The sequence below is a fragment of the Oncorhynchus clarkii genome, chromosome 20, assembly GCF_045791955.1.
Source record: "Oncorhynchus clarkii lewisi isolate Uvic-CL-2024 chromosome 20, UVic_Ocla_1.0, whole genome shotgun sequence".
Lineage (NCBI taxonomy): Eukaryota > Metazoa > Chordata > Actinopteri > Salmoniformes > Salmonidae > Oncorhynchus > Oncorhynchus clarkii.
In genome coordinates, this window is record NC_092166.1 from 20,616,678 (window position 1) to 20,632,840 (window position 16,163).

General features: G+C 40.0%; 1 protein-coding gene across 3 annotated transcripts in view; it reads left to right on the forward strand.

Moving 5' to 3' along the window:
* The first annotated feature begins 1,034 nt into the window (after positions 1 to 1,034).
* Positions 1,035 to 16,163, forward strand: part of LOC139376072 (astrotactin 1) — a 231,987-nt gene continuing 216,858 nt past the window's right edge. For 2 of the 3 annotated variants that reach the window (XM_071118227.1, XM_071118229.1), the window contains exon 1: positions 1,051 to 1,329. In XM_071118227.1, the coding sequence (XP_070974328.1) occupies positions 1,143 to 1,329 (187 nt within the window). In that variant the 5' untranslated portion in view covers positions 1,051 to 1,142. Of the gene's footprint in view, positions 1,330 to 16,163 lie in introns of all 3 variants that reach the window. The other variant, XM_071118230.1, reaches the window with a different exon arrangement.

Consider the following 16,163-nt stretch of genomic DNA (forward strand, 5'->3'; position numbering starts at 1 on the left):
AAAACCTTCCCATGTGACATGTGTTGCTGAAAGATCTCCCAAAAATATTGGATATCAAAAACCGGAGATGGTGATAGTGATGTTGCTGTCATGCTCTCTCCCTCCCTCAGAGCTCAATTATGGTGCAGGTCAGAGTTGGAAATGAATTGTATGGCCTTTAATCACAGAACCACTATACCGTTTGCGAAAGCCTTGCTCGACTGCTGGAAGAAGCTCAAGACTACACAGGGAGATCATTCTTAGACCCAGACTTTGTGCCCTCTCTCCCTCTCTGCACCTGCCACTCGCCTCATCACCAGATGCGCTCAGTTGCTCTTGTTCTTTCTACTCCGATGTGCAAAACCCCATGAAAACTTTATTTTCTTTGAATATTGATGACTCCACTCTTGCAAGTCTCATGCAACCATCCCATTAATAAATGCATGGTGTCTGTGATAGCTCTAGTTATGTTTTGTCTATTATTCAGTCCTCCTGACATTCATTGATTGTTTACTTTTCATTTTTCAAATCGGGTGACCTAGTGTACTGGAGTTACCTCTGTTTTGACAGGGCAGATGCTGTAATAAAACCCAGGGCTGGTGTTTGTTTATTTTTATTAATACTGACAGTTTGTTTGGTCCACCGCAAGTCATCACAATATGTGGGCAGATAGCGACTGAATACGGGTTATTACTGTAGCCTATAATAAACACCTATTGGCGCGCAAATACAGTCGACTATCCCATATTGCACTAGTGGGCTCCCAGATGAGCAACATCTTCAATGGCTTGATTTGGGTATTTCCAATAAAGGGGTCAGTGGTACTGCGCATTTTTGCCTTTCCCGCTATCATATAACTCATACGCTGCATTGAAATTATCAAAAATGATCTTTAACCATCTGACAGAGGGATTTGGGGATTTATGCGAAAGAAACGCAATTTATTTTCTGAACAAAACAACCCGGAAATGTGTGCTTTGCCAGCGCTCCTCTTCCTCTCTGTATTGAAGTGAAGCCCTCGAACAGAAAGGAGACGGGGATACGAAGTAGCGGTGATGCGGGGCATGATGGGTCTGAGATTGCTTGTCTCACTCGCATGGATTCTTGCCTTCAAAGCTGCTAATATTCAAGGTGTGAATGCCGACGAGGATCAGTCCCAAGATATGGAATGCAAAATGAAAAGCGTCACCGTGTCTGCGTTGCCGTTTTTGAGAGAAAACGACCTGAGCATCATGCATAGTCCGTCGGCCTCCGAGCCCAAGCTTCTGTTCTCCGTTAGAAATGATTTCCCGGGAGAAATAGTCGTCGTGGACGATCTAGAAAACACTGAACTCCCCTTTTTCGTCCTAGGTGAGTTCGGATGATAGGCTGCAGTCTTGATGTTCAGTACCCCCACTTGCCATGCCCATGTTTCATAAACGGTCTATTATTGTGATTGGAAGATTATATCTACCATGTCCATTATTACACGTGAGATGAGTTTGTGCAATATAATACACACTAGGCCTGGCTAAGATTGCTATATGCTATAATCATTTCCACGGTGTACTTTGAGTTGGCTACATGACGATAATGAACCTACTTCAATTGCTTTTTAGAACTGTAGACATGCATGGCAAACATAATCGAGCATAATGACTAGTAATACTGAAATTACATTGTCATATTAACAAAAACATAGCTGGTTTCAAGGTTATGTGCTACTAATCATTAGCATTGATGGCTGAAAGTGCAGGACGCGAGCCTATTGATAATATAGCCAGCTACATAGCCTACTACAGTATATCCACTAAAGTAAGGAAGGAATGTATGTGAAAATATTCAATATTTGCGATCCTATTACCTCACTGAGATGAATAGACATATTATATGTGTTTACATGCTGGTGGAGATAACAGGTGTAGCACTATATCACTACAACCGGTGTTCTTTACCATGTATAGACTGGCCTACTGTACATATTCTCCATAGTTTTACAGTTTTCAGATGGTAGACTCAGCTCTGTAGAATAGCCTTTATTGATACCCACTCCGTATATACAACAAACGATACGTTTAAGTAATGTTCCTTTTTTCATGTTTACCAATTTAGGCAATGTTTTTTTTTTAGAACAAACTCAAGAATGCTTTGAGAGGGAAAGAACATAAGCAGAGTGAGTGGCGTTCACTTCAGAACTCTGGCTGCTGTCCATGGTGCTGATTAGAGAAGCGCACAACTGCTATAGTTCTATGGGACTCTTTGAATGTGGACTGTCCTTTCATATGGCAGGACTGTGCAGTGAGGGAGTGTGATATGGGACTAGGTATGCATCCCAAATGGCACCTGTGCCTTCAGAAAATATTCATACCCCTTCACTTATTCCACATTTTGTTGTGTTACAGCCTGAATTCAAAATGGATTAAATACATTTTTCCCCCCACCCATCTACACACAATACTCAGTAATAAAAAGGTGAACACATGTTTTTAGTTTTTTTTGCTAATGTATTGAAATTGAAATACAGAAATATCTAATTTACATAAGTATTCACACCCCTGAGTCAATACTTTGTAGAAACACCTTTGGCAGCGATTACAGCTGTGAGTCTTTCTGGATAAGTATCTAAGAGTGTTGCACACCTGGAATGTGCAACATTTGCCCATTATTCTTTTAAAAATTCTTCAAGCTCTGTGAAAATGGTTGTTGATCATTGCTAGACAAGCATTTTCAGGTCTTGCCATAGATTTTCAAGTAGATTTAAGTGAAAACTGTAACTTGACCACTCAGGAACATTCACTGTCTTCTTGGTAAGCAACTCTAAGTGTATATTTGGTATTGTGTTTTATTGTTATTGTCCTACTGAAAGGTGAATTGATCTCCCAGTGTCTTGGACAGACTGAACCAGATTTTCCTCTTCGATTTAGTCAAGCTTGTATTGGATTTGACCCAAATATAACAGTATACTTACTTTAGTGTCTTGTTGCAAACAAACTTATTTTCACTCTGTCAGTTAGGTTAGTATTGTGGAGTAACTACAATGTTGTCGATCCATCCTCAGTTTTCTCCTATCACAGCCATTACACTCTGTAACTGTTTTAAAGTCACCATTGGCCTCATGGCTAAATCTCTGAAAAGTGTCCTTGCTCTCTGACAACTGAGTTAGAAAGGACGCCTGTATCTTTGTATTGACTGGGTGTCCAAGTGTAACCATCCAAAGCGTAATTAATAACTATACCATAATCAAAGGGATTTTCAATGTCTGCTTTTCAATTTATTTACCCATCCACAAACATGTGTCCTTTGTGAGACATTGGGAAACCTCTGTGGTCTTTGTGGTTGAATCTGTGTTTGAAATTCACTGCTTGAATGAGGGACCGTACAGATAATTGTATGTGTGGGGTACAGAGATGTGGTCGTCATTCAAAAAGCATGTTAAACACTGTTAAAGTCCATGCAACTTAAATGTTTTTATTAATTTGTAAAAATTTCAAAAAACATAATTCCACTTTGACATTATGGGGTGTTGTGTGTAGGCCATTGACCAACAAAATCTCAATTGAATACATTTTCAGTTAAGGCTGTAACACAACAAAATGTGGAAAAAGTCAAGGGGTGTGAATACTTTCTGATGGCACTACTTTTATGGACCCTGCTCATAGGTAGTGTCATGGTTCCACCTGTCACCAGAGGGAGGTAGAGACCGCCATAGAGACACCAACGACACTCAGGTGTGTCCAATTTACTCATTATGATTTCCATGTTAAAAGAAGTGTGTTTTCTGTTGTCCTTTGCAGAAGCTTGAATTGTTTACCGTGTGCGTTCGTTTCCTGAGTGCGTTCGTTCGTTTCCTGAGTGCGTTCGTTCGTTTCCTGAGTGCGTTCGTTCGTTTCCTGAGTGCGTTCGTTCGTTTCCTGAGTGCGTTCGTTCGTTTCCTGAGTGCGTTCGTTCGTTTCCTGAGTGCGTTCGTTCGTTTCCTGAGTGCGTTCGTTCGTTTCCTGAGTGCGTTCGTTCGTTTCCTGAGTGCGTTCGTTCGTTTCCTGAGTGCGTTCGTTCGTTTCCTGAGTGTGTTCGTTCGTTTCCTGAGTGTGTTCGTTCGTTTCCTGAGTGAGTTTTCAAAACTTAATGTTTGCTGTTTTTACTGTTTTTACTGTGTTTTTACTTTGCTCAGTAAAGTATTATGTTTATTCTTAACCACTGATTCCTCAGCTGATCTCTTCTCTGGACCTGGGTCTCAATCTTACCACATCACAGCAAGATTCTGCCTCAACATGGGCCCGGCAGAGATCACCCAGATTCAGAATGCTATAACCTAACAAGGAGCAATGCTGGGGCAGCAGCAAGAACAACTCTCCCAAATATCAGAGAACCTCCAGGCACTTACCAATTCCCTCTAACCACGGGCCCAACCCTAACCCAGGAGGAGGCAATGCCCAAGTCTCATCGCCCAGTGCTACAGGCGTTGCCGTAGTTCCTCTAGGGAACCTGCACTGGGAACCCAAGATCCCAGCCCCCGAGCAGTATGACGGCCACCCTGGAGAATGCAACGCGTTCCTTACTCAGTGCTTTCTGGTGTTTGAGCTACAGTCCTCCTCGTTCCACACCGATCAGGCCATGATTGCCTACATCATCTCTCTACTCTCGGGCAATGCCCTGGCGTGGGCAACTGCAGTGTGGGAACAGCAGCCACCATCCTGCAGCTCCACATTAGCCTTCACTGCAGAGTTGTGATGAGCCTTCAACCATCTACTCGGCGGACGAGAAGCGCCAAGCTGACTGATCAACCTCCACCAAGAGGCCAGACCAGTGGCTGACTTTGCCATTGAGTTTCACACCCTTGCCACCGAGAGTGGGTGGAATACTGAGGCACTGGTCACCTCTCCCCACCAGGGTCTGTCTAACTCCATCAAGGATGAACTGGCCGCTCGGGAACTGGGAGAGCACCTCAAGTCCCTGATAATGCTGGCCATCAGGATTGACAACCGCATTCGAGAAAGTGTGAGACAGCTCCTTTTTTGACACCACCACTGTATCCCGGTTTCCGGAGCACCCCACACCCCCCTAGACCAGCATTGAGGAGCCCAGACAGCTGAGACGCACACGTCTGAGCCCACAGGAACGTGACAAGCGTATGTGGAGGTCTCGTCCATCTCCGTTCTACATGCCCATAGTTGACGGGAAATAACTGGGCTTGCCAGGACAAGGGGAGACCCTGACAAACTGTGCAGTTACTCCCCAGCTATCCCGTCACCGTCTGACGCTACCAGCAACCCTCCATTGGGACAACCGTCAGCACCACATTCAAGCCTTTGTGGACTACGGAGCCGCAAATAATTTCAGTGACCAAGACTACGCCTTTTTAGATTTCATTTTAAGGCAGCAAACTGTGAAGACTGCACTGGGTGTAGACTTTCACCAGGCACTGTATATCACCTTCACGTTATAGCAGATAGAGCTGTAATGTACCTTTGTTCTCAGATGAGCTAATAAAGTCTCCCTTTGGGGGAGAGATTTCTCTGTATTTACTCTGGCAGCCGCTGATCATCCCCATATGCTGAAAGGCACCACATGCAGATTAATTACAAGTCCTAATATGAAATAATGGAATCATTTGGTCCAGGATAACCTACCTTCGGGGAATTAATATTGGTTCACACGATCCCATCATTATGAATATGCATGGGGATTTTTTATTAATACATATTCGCGTGTACACACTTAATTGAGAGCATTTGCAAAGTTGTGCGTGCACCCTGTTATCAATAATAAATGTTTAGTCCAGAGTTCAATCACTATCCCAAAGTTGTGGTAAGAAGCCAGTTGGCATTTGAGGATTATTTGACTAAGAATTTATTCTTACCTACCTGCTCCATAAATGACTAGTAACCCACTCCTCTGTGTGCGTTTGCAGTTCTGTACAGTAGGTAGAATGTCCATCCTTACCCGGGCTAGCCAATGTATTGTTTTAATTCCAAATGTTGAACAAAAGCAGCAGAATCTTTTAGTTTATTTTCCCTATTAGTTTTATGATTATGAGTAGCAATAGAAATGTGATATCCGTTTTACCATTACTGGGTTTTACACAGATTTAAAGGTAATCAGTACATTTCAGGATGCACGCTTCTTCAGGTGTTTACACCTCCATCTCCACACTCTATTAATACTTAATGTAGCGTAAACAGAACACATGCAAAGGTTTGAAGCTATTTTTAATTGGATATAATGGGTTCCCTTTTAGTATTGCCCGGTGAGCACAAAATCCACCACACAATCACACACACTGACAAGTACTGGCACTCATGCATAGTACAATACATACAGATGCAGGATCTTAATTTGACCTACAATATATTGTCACAGCAAAATAATCCTGAAGCAATATGATTTTAACTTTTAGTCCATAATGTTGCTTGATCGGTGGTTAGGCTTTGAGCTGGCAAAAAGTAGGCTACATGAAAAGTGTTAGTGTGGGTTTTCTGTGAATTTATTTATTTACGGTGCAAGAAAATTCTCAGTAACAAAAGAGAGATCAAATTAAGATCCTACATATTTACACCCCTTCTCCGATCCACCCACACAAAAGACCACAAAGGTTTCCTTGCACATACCAACCTCTGATTGATATATATATATATATATATTTTTGTTAACCAAAATACTTCTTTCTGATATGAAGAAGCAGCAAAGCTGAGTTGTAGTCCAGGCATTTCTACAGCGATAGAGAGGGAGCACAGAGAGATTGTGTGCCAGTGAATGGTTTCCATGACAACGTGAGCTGGTGCTTAGACTAGTCCCTTGAAGAGAGGTGATGTTTATCTCCCCACTAGGAGGGGGTAGCAGCAGTAGCTGTGGGAGCACCTTTGTTAAAAATCGAATGCTAACTACTGTGTGTGGATCTCCATTGATTAGCTGTGGATTTTGCATGGTTTCTGGTGTCTTTATGTCTACCTGAAAATGATCTAAATCAAGTTTTAAAAATCTCATTTAATATTAGCTATAGTTCTAAACCAATATTCAAATCATATATCTATTCTAAATGCGTTGGCGGTGTTGTATTCATATGTTGGAAATGATCCCAGTCAAGCACAGCATGTGAATTAATATTGTGCTGTCATTAGCAAATATGTTTTGTGTCTGTAGACTGCAGTGTCTCAGTAGTATGTCGATATAGTTGCCAAACTGTATTACTGCTTTTATTTGACTCTTGGGTTAGAAAGGCTCAACTGGGTGCAATGAAAGAAGATGAAATCTATATGCAGGCTCACATGTACTGTACGACTGGGACAAAATACTGGACAACCAAACAGAGCAGCGGTGGTTAGGAATATTTTTGTCCCTTGGAAAAAGTTATGCAGTCTTGTAATTTATGCCACTTCACGAACAGTAACCTTCAGAGTTCTTAAGGCGGAAAAAAATAAACTAATATTTAAAGATGAAGCAGTTACAAGATTAAATGTTTAAAGGTTTATTTGGCTCATCTCTTCAATTAGAACCAGTATCCAGAAGTTTCTAGGGTATTGAGGGTAAGATACTGCTCTCCCCATCCTTATTACACCATCCTCTTCATACAGTATAAGTGAATCTTCCGTACTGACCTGGACATTCCCAGTGATCTCACAACCCTTGAAGAAGACACTAAAGTCATTCCAAGACATCAATAGGAACGAAGCACAGAATTGTGTTATTTCTGGTACCAAAATGTCAATCAGGGAAGAAAGGTTTCCAATGTGAGACACCATTCTCATAAAATGTGGGAGTCTAATTCACGTGCAGTCTACTGTGTAATGAGATTATGGACCTGATTGGCTTAATGCTCCAAGTAGGGTAATGTTCCCCAGATTATGAATGATTAAAGAGATTTTGACATTTATTTGAACATGACACTGAGCAATTTAAGTTACATTCAGTGGAGTTACTCAATTACGTTTGTATTAAACAGCCTAATGGCAAACCATTTTAACATCAACGTAAAGAGTAATGTATTAGTAGTTCATACTTTTGACCGATACTGAATTTTGTACTTTTGAAAGTAGCACGCACAAGTTGGTGACTTGAGGCAAAAACCTTTGAGTGACACCTGAGTTTGGTGCAATGGGAGTGACCCTTCTAATATCGGTAGTGGGGAACACACTGTATTTCCTTGCACTCTCCAAAGGATGACTAATTTCAGGGCTCTGTTCATTCTGTCTGGAAGCTGATCTTGCAGTCTTTCTATAGGACACAGGTCTATCTTTTTCAGGCGGAGACTTTTTCAATTTCCATCCACTTAAGCTACTTTGAGGGCTGACAGAAAGGTTCTGTATGGAATTCACATTTTTACACTGCAGTGCTAATCATGGAAATCCTTTTTTCGACACTGCTGGGACACTTGTCTGACCGTGTCACAGTCGTAAAGATAGTATGGAGGAAGTTTAAGGTGACCTTTTCACCATAGCACCCTAGGGTTATCGCTATAGAATGGTAAATGTAATGTATGTCAGCCATGGCAAGTTAGTTAAATATTTACAAGGAGGTAGTTTTTCAATTATAAAATATGCCATCTTCTTGGCCAGTAATTGCTCTCAGGAGGATCTTAGAAACCGTACAGCTATATAAATATATTTTTCAGCAGTTGTCACAAAGTGCTCATACAGACACCCATCCTAAAACCCCAAAGACTCCGAACAGCAAGCTAGGAAGAAACCTAGAGAGGGACCAGGCTCTGAGGGGTGGCTAAGTCCTCTTCTGGCTGTGCCGGGTGGAGATTATAAGAGTACATGGTCATTAAGGATCGTTCCTCAGGATATTCAAATGTTCATAGATGACCAGCATGGTCAAATAATATTCACAGTAGTCATATAAAGTGGAACAGGTCAGCACTTCAGGAGTTAATGTCAGTTAGCATTTCATAACTCAGCATTTAGAGGTCAAGACAGCAGGTGTGGTAGAAAGAGAGCGTGAGAGAGAGAGATGGCAAACAGTTAGGATACTTTGTTTGACAATGATACCCTCTGAATGACAAACAGACCCTCTGTGAGATTTGTTTTTAAGAAGGCTTACACCCAATCCCTATTGCCAAGTACTCCACCTAAGTGTGTTCATAAACAATGAATGCATACAGTATGCATGGTACTGCTTGGTACTGGTACTGCTTAAACATCATGGATCCAGTTACTGCCAGTTATCTTCCTTACAAAATAAGAGTTGTAGTGGGATCGGATGGTTAGTGAGAAGTTAATAGTTGATTTTTACAGTAATGAATGGCAATGCGGTGCCAACACAATTAAGCTGAAAACATTTCTCTTGTTGTTTACCTCATTCCCAGAATATTTGATGGTAGTATATCATTTGTTTCCACCCTGCCTGCCTTCAATGTGATCACAAATTGAAAACGTACTCTTGGTTTAGGTATTTTAATCATAATCACAAGTCATTTGATTAATAAGACCTCCTTCCAGAAAGTAAAGCAATGTTTATCTACCCGTTTATCAACCTCCTCTGACTAGAGGTGAAGTGAGTGAGTTTTACATAGAAGTGTACACAGGTTAGCTTCCTAGGGTTGTCTGTCTGTCATTAGGCTGCAGTGTGCAAGACTGACAATCAAGCTCCAGGTGAGAACAGTGAGGGAGTGATAGCAGGAACTACTTTGTCAGTGGTAACTTATTGTCAGTGAGTCTTGTCTGAACCTTGGCTGAGGGTGGCTGATACTGACTAGCGTCTGTCGGATTGCACCTTTTGCCTCTTCTAGTGCAAGACACAACCAAGCGATGTCCTATTTTTCCGATTTGATAAGTTGTTGTCTACTGCTACAATGCTAGTCGAGGGAAAGAACAATTAGGCTTGTAAGTAAGTCGTTATGTCCAAACGTAAATTAAAGGTGAAGCAACATGATGAAACTGTCCTGTTGAGAAAATGCTTCATGGGCCTTGTTATTACTGATGTGTATGAAGGACACACACTATGGATGGTTCACTATGCTTACGTAGGAGTTGGCAAGGATCAGAAACATATTACAGTATGAGTCATGATGTATTATTTATTGAGTTGGCTTGGGTTTAGGCTTAAGAGCTTTGCAACATACCTGGCACATCCATATTCAACTGTTTGTTTCGCAATAGTGGCTCTGGCTCTGCATTTATACCCCGACTTGACCAGCTCTACAACCTTTTATGAAGCACATTGCTTGCTATTCTGCTGGAATGATGAAGACCTCTTGAACCTACTGCAGTGTCTTCTACAGCAGACTGTTGTGTCACCTTCACACTCATCTAGTACAATTGACACATGACTCTATGAGGGGTAATATTATGTGAGAAAGCATTATCACAAATCTTGAACCTCTCTGTACTACTTACTGTAAGCTCTGATGAATGAAGCAATGTGAAATGAACCATGGATTTGCGGAATTATATTATGTAACACTATATTGTTTTGTTTGATAAGAAGCAATAACTTTCTCAGTTGCCATGGTTGGACTCTCAAAGAACTTGCTTGAGCTTGCTAGATGAAAGGCTGTCCAGTGGGTCATTCCTGTATACATGCGTGGGCTGGGTTGTTCCCATAGTTACAAGAATAAATCAAGTTAAACCCTATATCATATTTTTACTAACTCTGACTTTGTGCTGTACCAAAGCTTTGCTTGATGATTATTTTAACCTTGACAAGATTTTGCGAAGGATTTACCAAACATTGATATGACAGACTAATTTGCATTTATTATCTGCAAACATTTTCTTGTGATTCATAGTACTCCCCTGACAGAACAATGCTTTTAAAAAAGGATCTTGAAAAGGGAAAGTGTTTCAATGGACATGCTAGGGTCTGAAAATGAGATAAATAAAACCATTTCTAACAGATGAAACCATTTTGACAAATGGACAGTGGTTTTATGAGGTTTACAGTTTGCTGGATGTCCTCTAGTGCTTGCATTCAGACCTGGCTCTTCCATTAGAGCTCCCTTTTCATCATGGCAATGGGTTTAATGGACAGAGGACCCTGCAACGTTGCCAGAAGGTTAAATAGATGCCCATAGATCTCTGAACACACGGCCATTATATGCTCCCACAATCCCACTACAGCTCGTGAGGTTGAAGCAATCACGATCACAATCACGGCGTGTCTCTTAGTCTTTCAGAACCATGTTTGCATAGCTTGTTTGACATCACCTCTGCTCAGTTTTTGCCGTAATTCATCGATTTGTGTATTGATTCAAGAGCACCTCATCAGATGCAGGGAAACCGATCCTTAATTTATACACATCATTACTATTCTACAATGCGGTCTTCGTTCTTCGCAACTTACGCAACCATTGTAATCAGATTTTCCATGAATACACAAAACAGTGGAAAATGTATAGTTTCATTCTAATCAGCACATGATTTTTCCACTTACAGAATCTGTCTGTCATTATTTTGTTAGATTTACAAACAAACACTTTTTTGACTGCCATATGTTTTGACAGATGTTATCAACAAGCCCCAGAGGAGGGAAGGCAGACGGCCTGTCTCCATAGCTGAAGATGAGAAATTGTATTTTTGTGAATGTTCAGAACATTTGCATTCCCCTCATGATTCCATTCCAGCACCATCCTCTAATACAAGGGTGTCAAACAAATATTGACAAGGGTGCCGCATTCTGTCTTCAACGATTTGTTATACAGTATTTCCTCACTTTCAAAATTTGCTAAAATGTTTCCTCTATCCATTGTTTTTGGAATTTGATGCTAGCTTTTATTTTGGTGATTTTTAGCGAGCTGGACATGGTCAAGAAACTGTATGAATGTAGGTCCATTGTCATTTCTACCCCGTTTCAATTTGGTTTTAGTCATTTTAAAGTATATTAAGTTATTTTTTCTCTCAATTTTTTTACTCAAACCACCCGCGGGCCAGATTGGATCCCCTTGCTGGCTCTTTGCTTGAAACCCCTGCTCTACTACAATGCTGGAGATTCACTGATGCTCATACATCTTTCCAGACGGCAGTTACACTTTCATGGTTAAATTAATCTGAACGTTTCTAGCACTTTAAGGCAGCATGAACAGTGTTTTCTTTACAATACAAATATTTCCTAAAAAAGATACATCTAAATACTCACCACATGTTATTATATAGACAGCAATAGTCCAAAAAATATTACAACATTTGCTTTAGTGGATTTCTTTCAAAGCTGTCCCCAACTTTCTGTTTTACTTTATCTGATTACTTTACACAGTATGAGACAAACTTTACCATTATTCCAGGACACTGCACCCATGCTATGAAACAATGATTCATTTATTTACAAGACCATTACATATCATTAATGAAGAACAAATTAAGTGGTGAAGTAACCTCAAGAAAATAAGTGCTTTACTTAATTACTTAAGAAATGACATTTTAATAATGCTAACAGAAGGACTAGACACGCAATCAGGAAGCCATTAAATAGATGAAGGTAATCCAGAAGGACTGAAATTAAATTAGAAAGTGGTGAATAAATGCAGTGGGACAAGAGCAGGCGCAGCCAATGTGAATTTAGATTAAGCCTAGCCCAGATATAGGCTTATGCACACTTTGAAAAGATGACAATTAGGTTGATTTTTGGACAATCACTCACATGAATTCTCCTCTAAATGTAGTCTCCTCGGTATAGGGCCTGAGTTTCAGCCATTCCTCTGCCACAGGGCTCCATCAATAGTCGGCCAAGTGGCTAATTTTATCCATCTGCACATTTGGGTTTTGTTAATCTAATCCTCAAATCTGGAGCCCAAGCTCTACAGAATGGAGTCTTCCATAATGGACTCCCTCAGTAGATGCAGAAACCATTACCATAGTGCTGCTGAGTCTATCTAGTGTTGAACATTTTGCAACTAAGTCTATTTCATTTGTAATATCCATTTGTACGATATTCATAATTTGTATAAATACAACTGGCATACGAAAAAAACGAGTTTGGTAGCTCATTGAGTTTGGTTGCTCAAATTCCATACAAATGGAATTTGTATGTACAACATGGCAATAGGAGAGATAATTATGATAGATTCCAAGGGGGCACTGCTTCGCCTGTCATATTGAAACATGCTTTGTCACTCTAGAAAAGTAATTCTATGCATGATAATCATCATTTTTGACAAGAAGCATGCTTTGGCCCTGGGGTATAGGATTTCTACATGAAATGGGGCACATACTGTAGTATCAGGCTAGTGGTCATGTAGCAGTAATGTGATTTTCATGTAGAAATACTGTATTTTATCAAAGCAGACACATTTGAATGGCTACATTCCAGTGACTGCTTCTATGTCGGCTACATTATGCACACTGAACATCGTTTTTTGTTAGGAGCTTACAATACTAAGCATCCTCAATTTAACAGTCTCTTATCTATCAAATCATGAAAATACATGTTTTTTTTATCTAAAAAGCACATACAAGAAATAACTGCAATGTGGTCAAGGTCGCTTAATACCACTGAGATTAGAATTCGAACATCACATTGAGAGAGATTTGTACACACTGTGGCACCACATGGGGTTATCTTTCTGAAATGACTCCCACTGGTCACCCTTTGGTCAGTAGCAATGTGAGATCACCATGAATTGTTTGATAGAAATGTTAGGTAGCCTAATTCATTTGTTTTCCACTGATATGTAGTATACACTTTCATTGGATTGGAATCAACATTTGCATAAGGCTGTTCTTGAAATTCATTATCCTTTTTGTTTTGCATTATGCTATGTGTGTGGCAAGCTCTTTAAGTAGGCTACATTTAACTCTGTTTGGTATAAGAACACATTTTCATGTCATTTATTTTAATCAATGTTGTATTCAATTGTTTCATCAGCACTGGCTAAAGAGTTCCATGCCACGGTAGAGATGAGCAAAAGTTTGGCACCTCTCAAGAGTTACGTTCAGTCATGTTATCAACAATGGTGTTTGTATATATCAACGGTTAGCACTTAAAGCTCAATGCTGTCATCAACTTCTATTAGCATCTATTAAGATTAGCCAAGAGAAGCAGCGAGGGGACTACCTTCTGTTGGTTGTTGAGTGGAGTCAGACCTGGGTTCATGTTGTCGGAGGTAAGCTAATGTATTTACTTAGCAGTAGAGTGGACACATTCTCAGAGGAATGTGGTTAGATTGGGACTGTCCATTTACAGTATGTGCCAAAAGGGGGTTGACCTCCTAATTTGTTTTTCATGGATGATGTCTATGTGGATTACACATAAACATAAGCTCATTGCTTGGCATTGCCATTCAGGTCTACTGTCTACATCAATGCTGTGCCAAGAACATCTGTCAAAATTAATTGTAAAGTGATCTGATGGTGCTTACTTTTGTAGGGAATAATTCCTAAATTCTTACCACACACCGTAGTTCTTCAGATCTGAAATAAACTGATACTGTTATAACTTTCAGTCAGTCATTCATGTACTGTATGTTGTTTACAATAATTGGTTCTGTAGTGTGATAGCTCTAATCATACTATGGTAATTAGCATTGCAGATGTGCCTTAATTCAACCTGTATTCTCACTGTGCAACAATACGAGATGCATGCAATCATTATACCTCTGAGATGTTTTGTGCTCAAGCACGGTTTATTTTGAGTTTGTACTGAATAGAACACTCGAATGACGCATCAACTTGAAGGTAGTGTGTTTCTTTAGGAAGGTTCTCCCTGCTTCCTGAGGCTTGGCTGCATAAAGAATGCACGAGAGCACGTGAAGTACCTCCCTACCCCTTCTTACCAGCAGTGGTGGAAAAAGTACCCAATTTTCATACTTTAATAAAAGTAAAGATACCTTAATTGAAAATGACTCAAGTAAAAGTGAAAGTCACCCAGTAAAATACTTCTTGAGTAAAAGTCTAAAAGTATTTGGTTTTAAGTATAGCATCAAAAGTCAATGTAATTGCTAAAATAAAATTAAGCGTCAAAAGTAAAAGTAGAAGTATAAATCGCTTGAAAAACGGTGTAAATTAAGATGACATAGGCATACTCACAATACAGGTGAATGCATATTCAATAGGACTGTGTGCCTGCATTGAGTTATTGATCTTGTTTTGGCTGATCAGTGGAGCCTATGGTGCTACAGATGACAAACAATCTGGTTGCCTTCCATTTCTACTGGCCAGCAACATTTGCATAGAAGCATCACTCTAGCATGTCAAGCTTGTATGGAAGGACATCATATAGACACTGCTGATAGTTTGAGAATATAAAATAACATATATTCAATGCAAATGAGTCCAACCTAATGTCATGATTTGGGGAAAATATATTATTTCAGCTGTCAGAATGCATCTCTAAACAACTCAGCTGCCAGGATGAAATTTGAAACAACTCATTTGGTTGGTTCAGTTATTTGTCAAGAAATGGGCGTTTTGTAACTTGATCCTACTGCTACGATTGGATAGCGCGAGGGTGTAACTCTGCTCTCTTTTTTATTTATTTTTATAATATGTTTATTATTTTACAATAAAAAATCTAATAAAAAAGACAGCAATACAAACAATGACATTCATTGTACTGTTGAATGGGATGGCCAATTTAGAGGACAAAACAAAACTTAACTCACACATACACAAAATAAAACAAAATCCTATTAGGTGGTACATGTATAAGAAGACAGCATATAGTCATTACAAGACTCTGCTCTCTTTCACCTCTCCCTCCATCATTTCACTTGGTGCTGTTTACTGCTACTATGAGAACTAGCTCAATGGCGATGACATTTGCTACCAAGACAAAACATTTGCATAATATCTAACAAGATGAAAGGACGATGCACGTTCTGTCTGAATGACTCAAATCTGCCCATAGTTTCAGAAGTGAGAACGCACACATGTGCGCTGATCTACAGGTTTCTTGGTCCATAAACATGCAGGAAGATTCTTAGGTAGCTAAACTTATTGCCAACCTTTATTTAGGCATTTTAAAACACTTCCTTATTTCCCTACTACGCACAATCATCTAATCCGACTATCAACTGTCAATTGATGTGTATGATTGCGGCTGGTCAGATCAGCACACCAGTAAATTGATAACGTTACACTACAAGTCAGATGGCTCGTTGCTGAAAATGGTGCATGTTCAAAATGATAACCAGCTAGCTACGTTGGCCATCTAGCTACGTTGGCTATTAGGTCCTATCTGATATCTTAGCATCATGTTTATCTTGCCAGATAGATAGCATAGTAGCTAATATAGGTAACTGGCTAACACCACAGATGAAAGGGTTAGTTATCCTGATC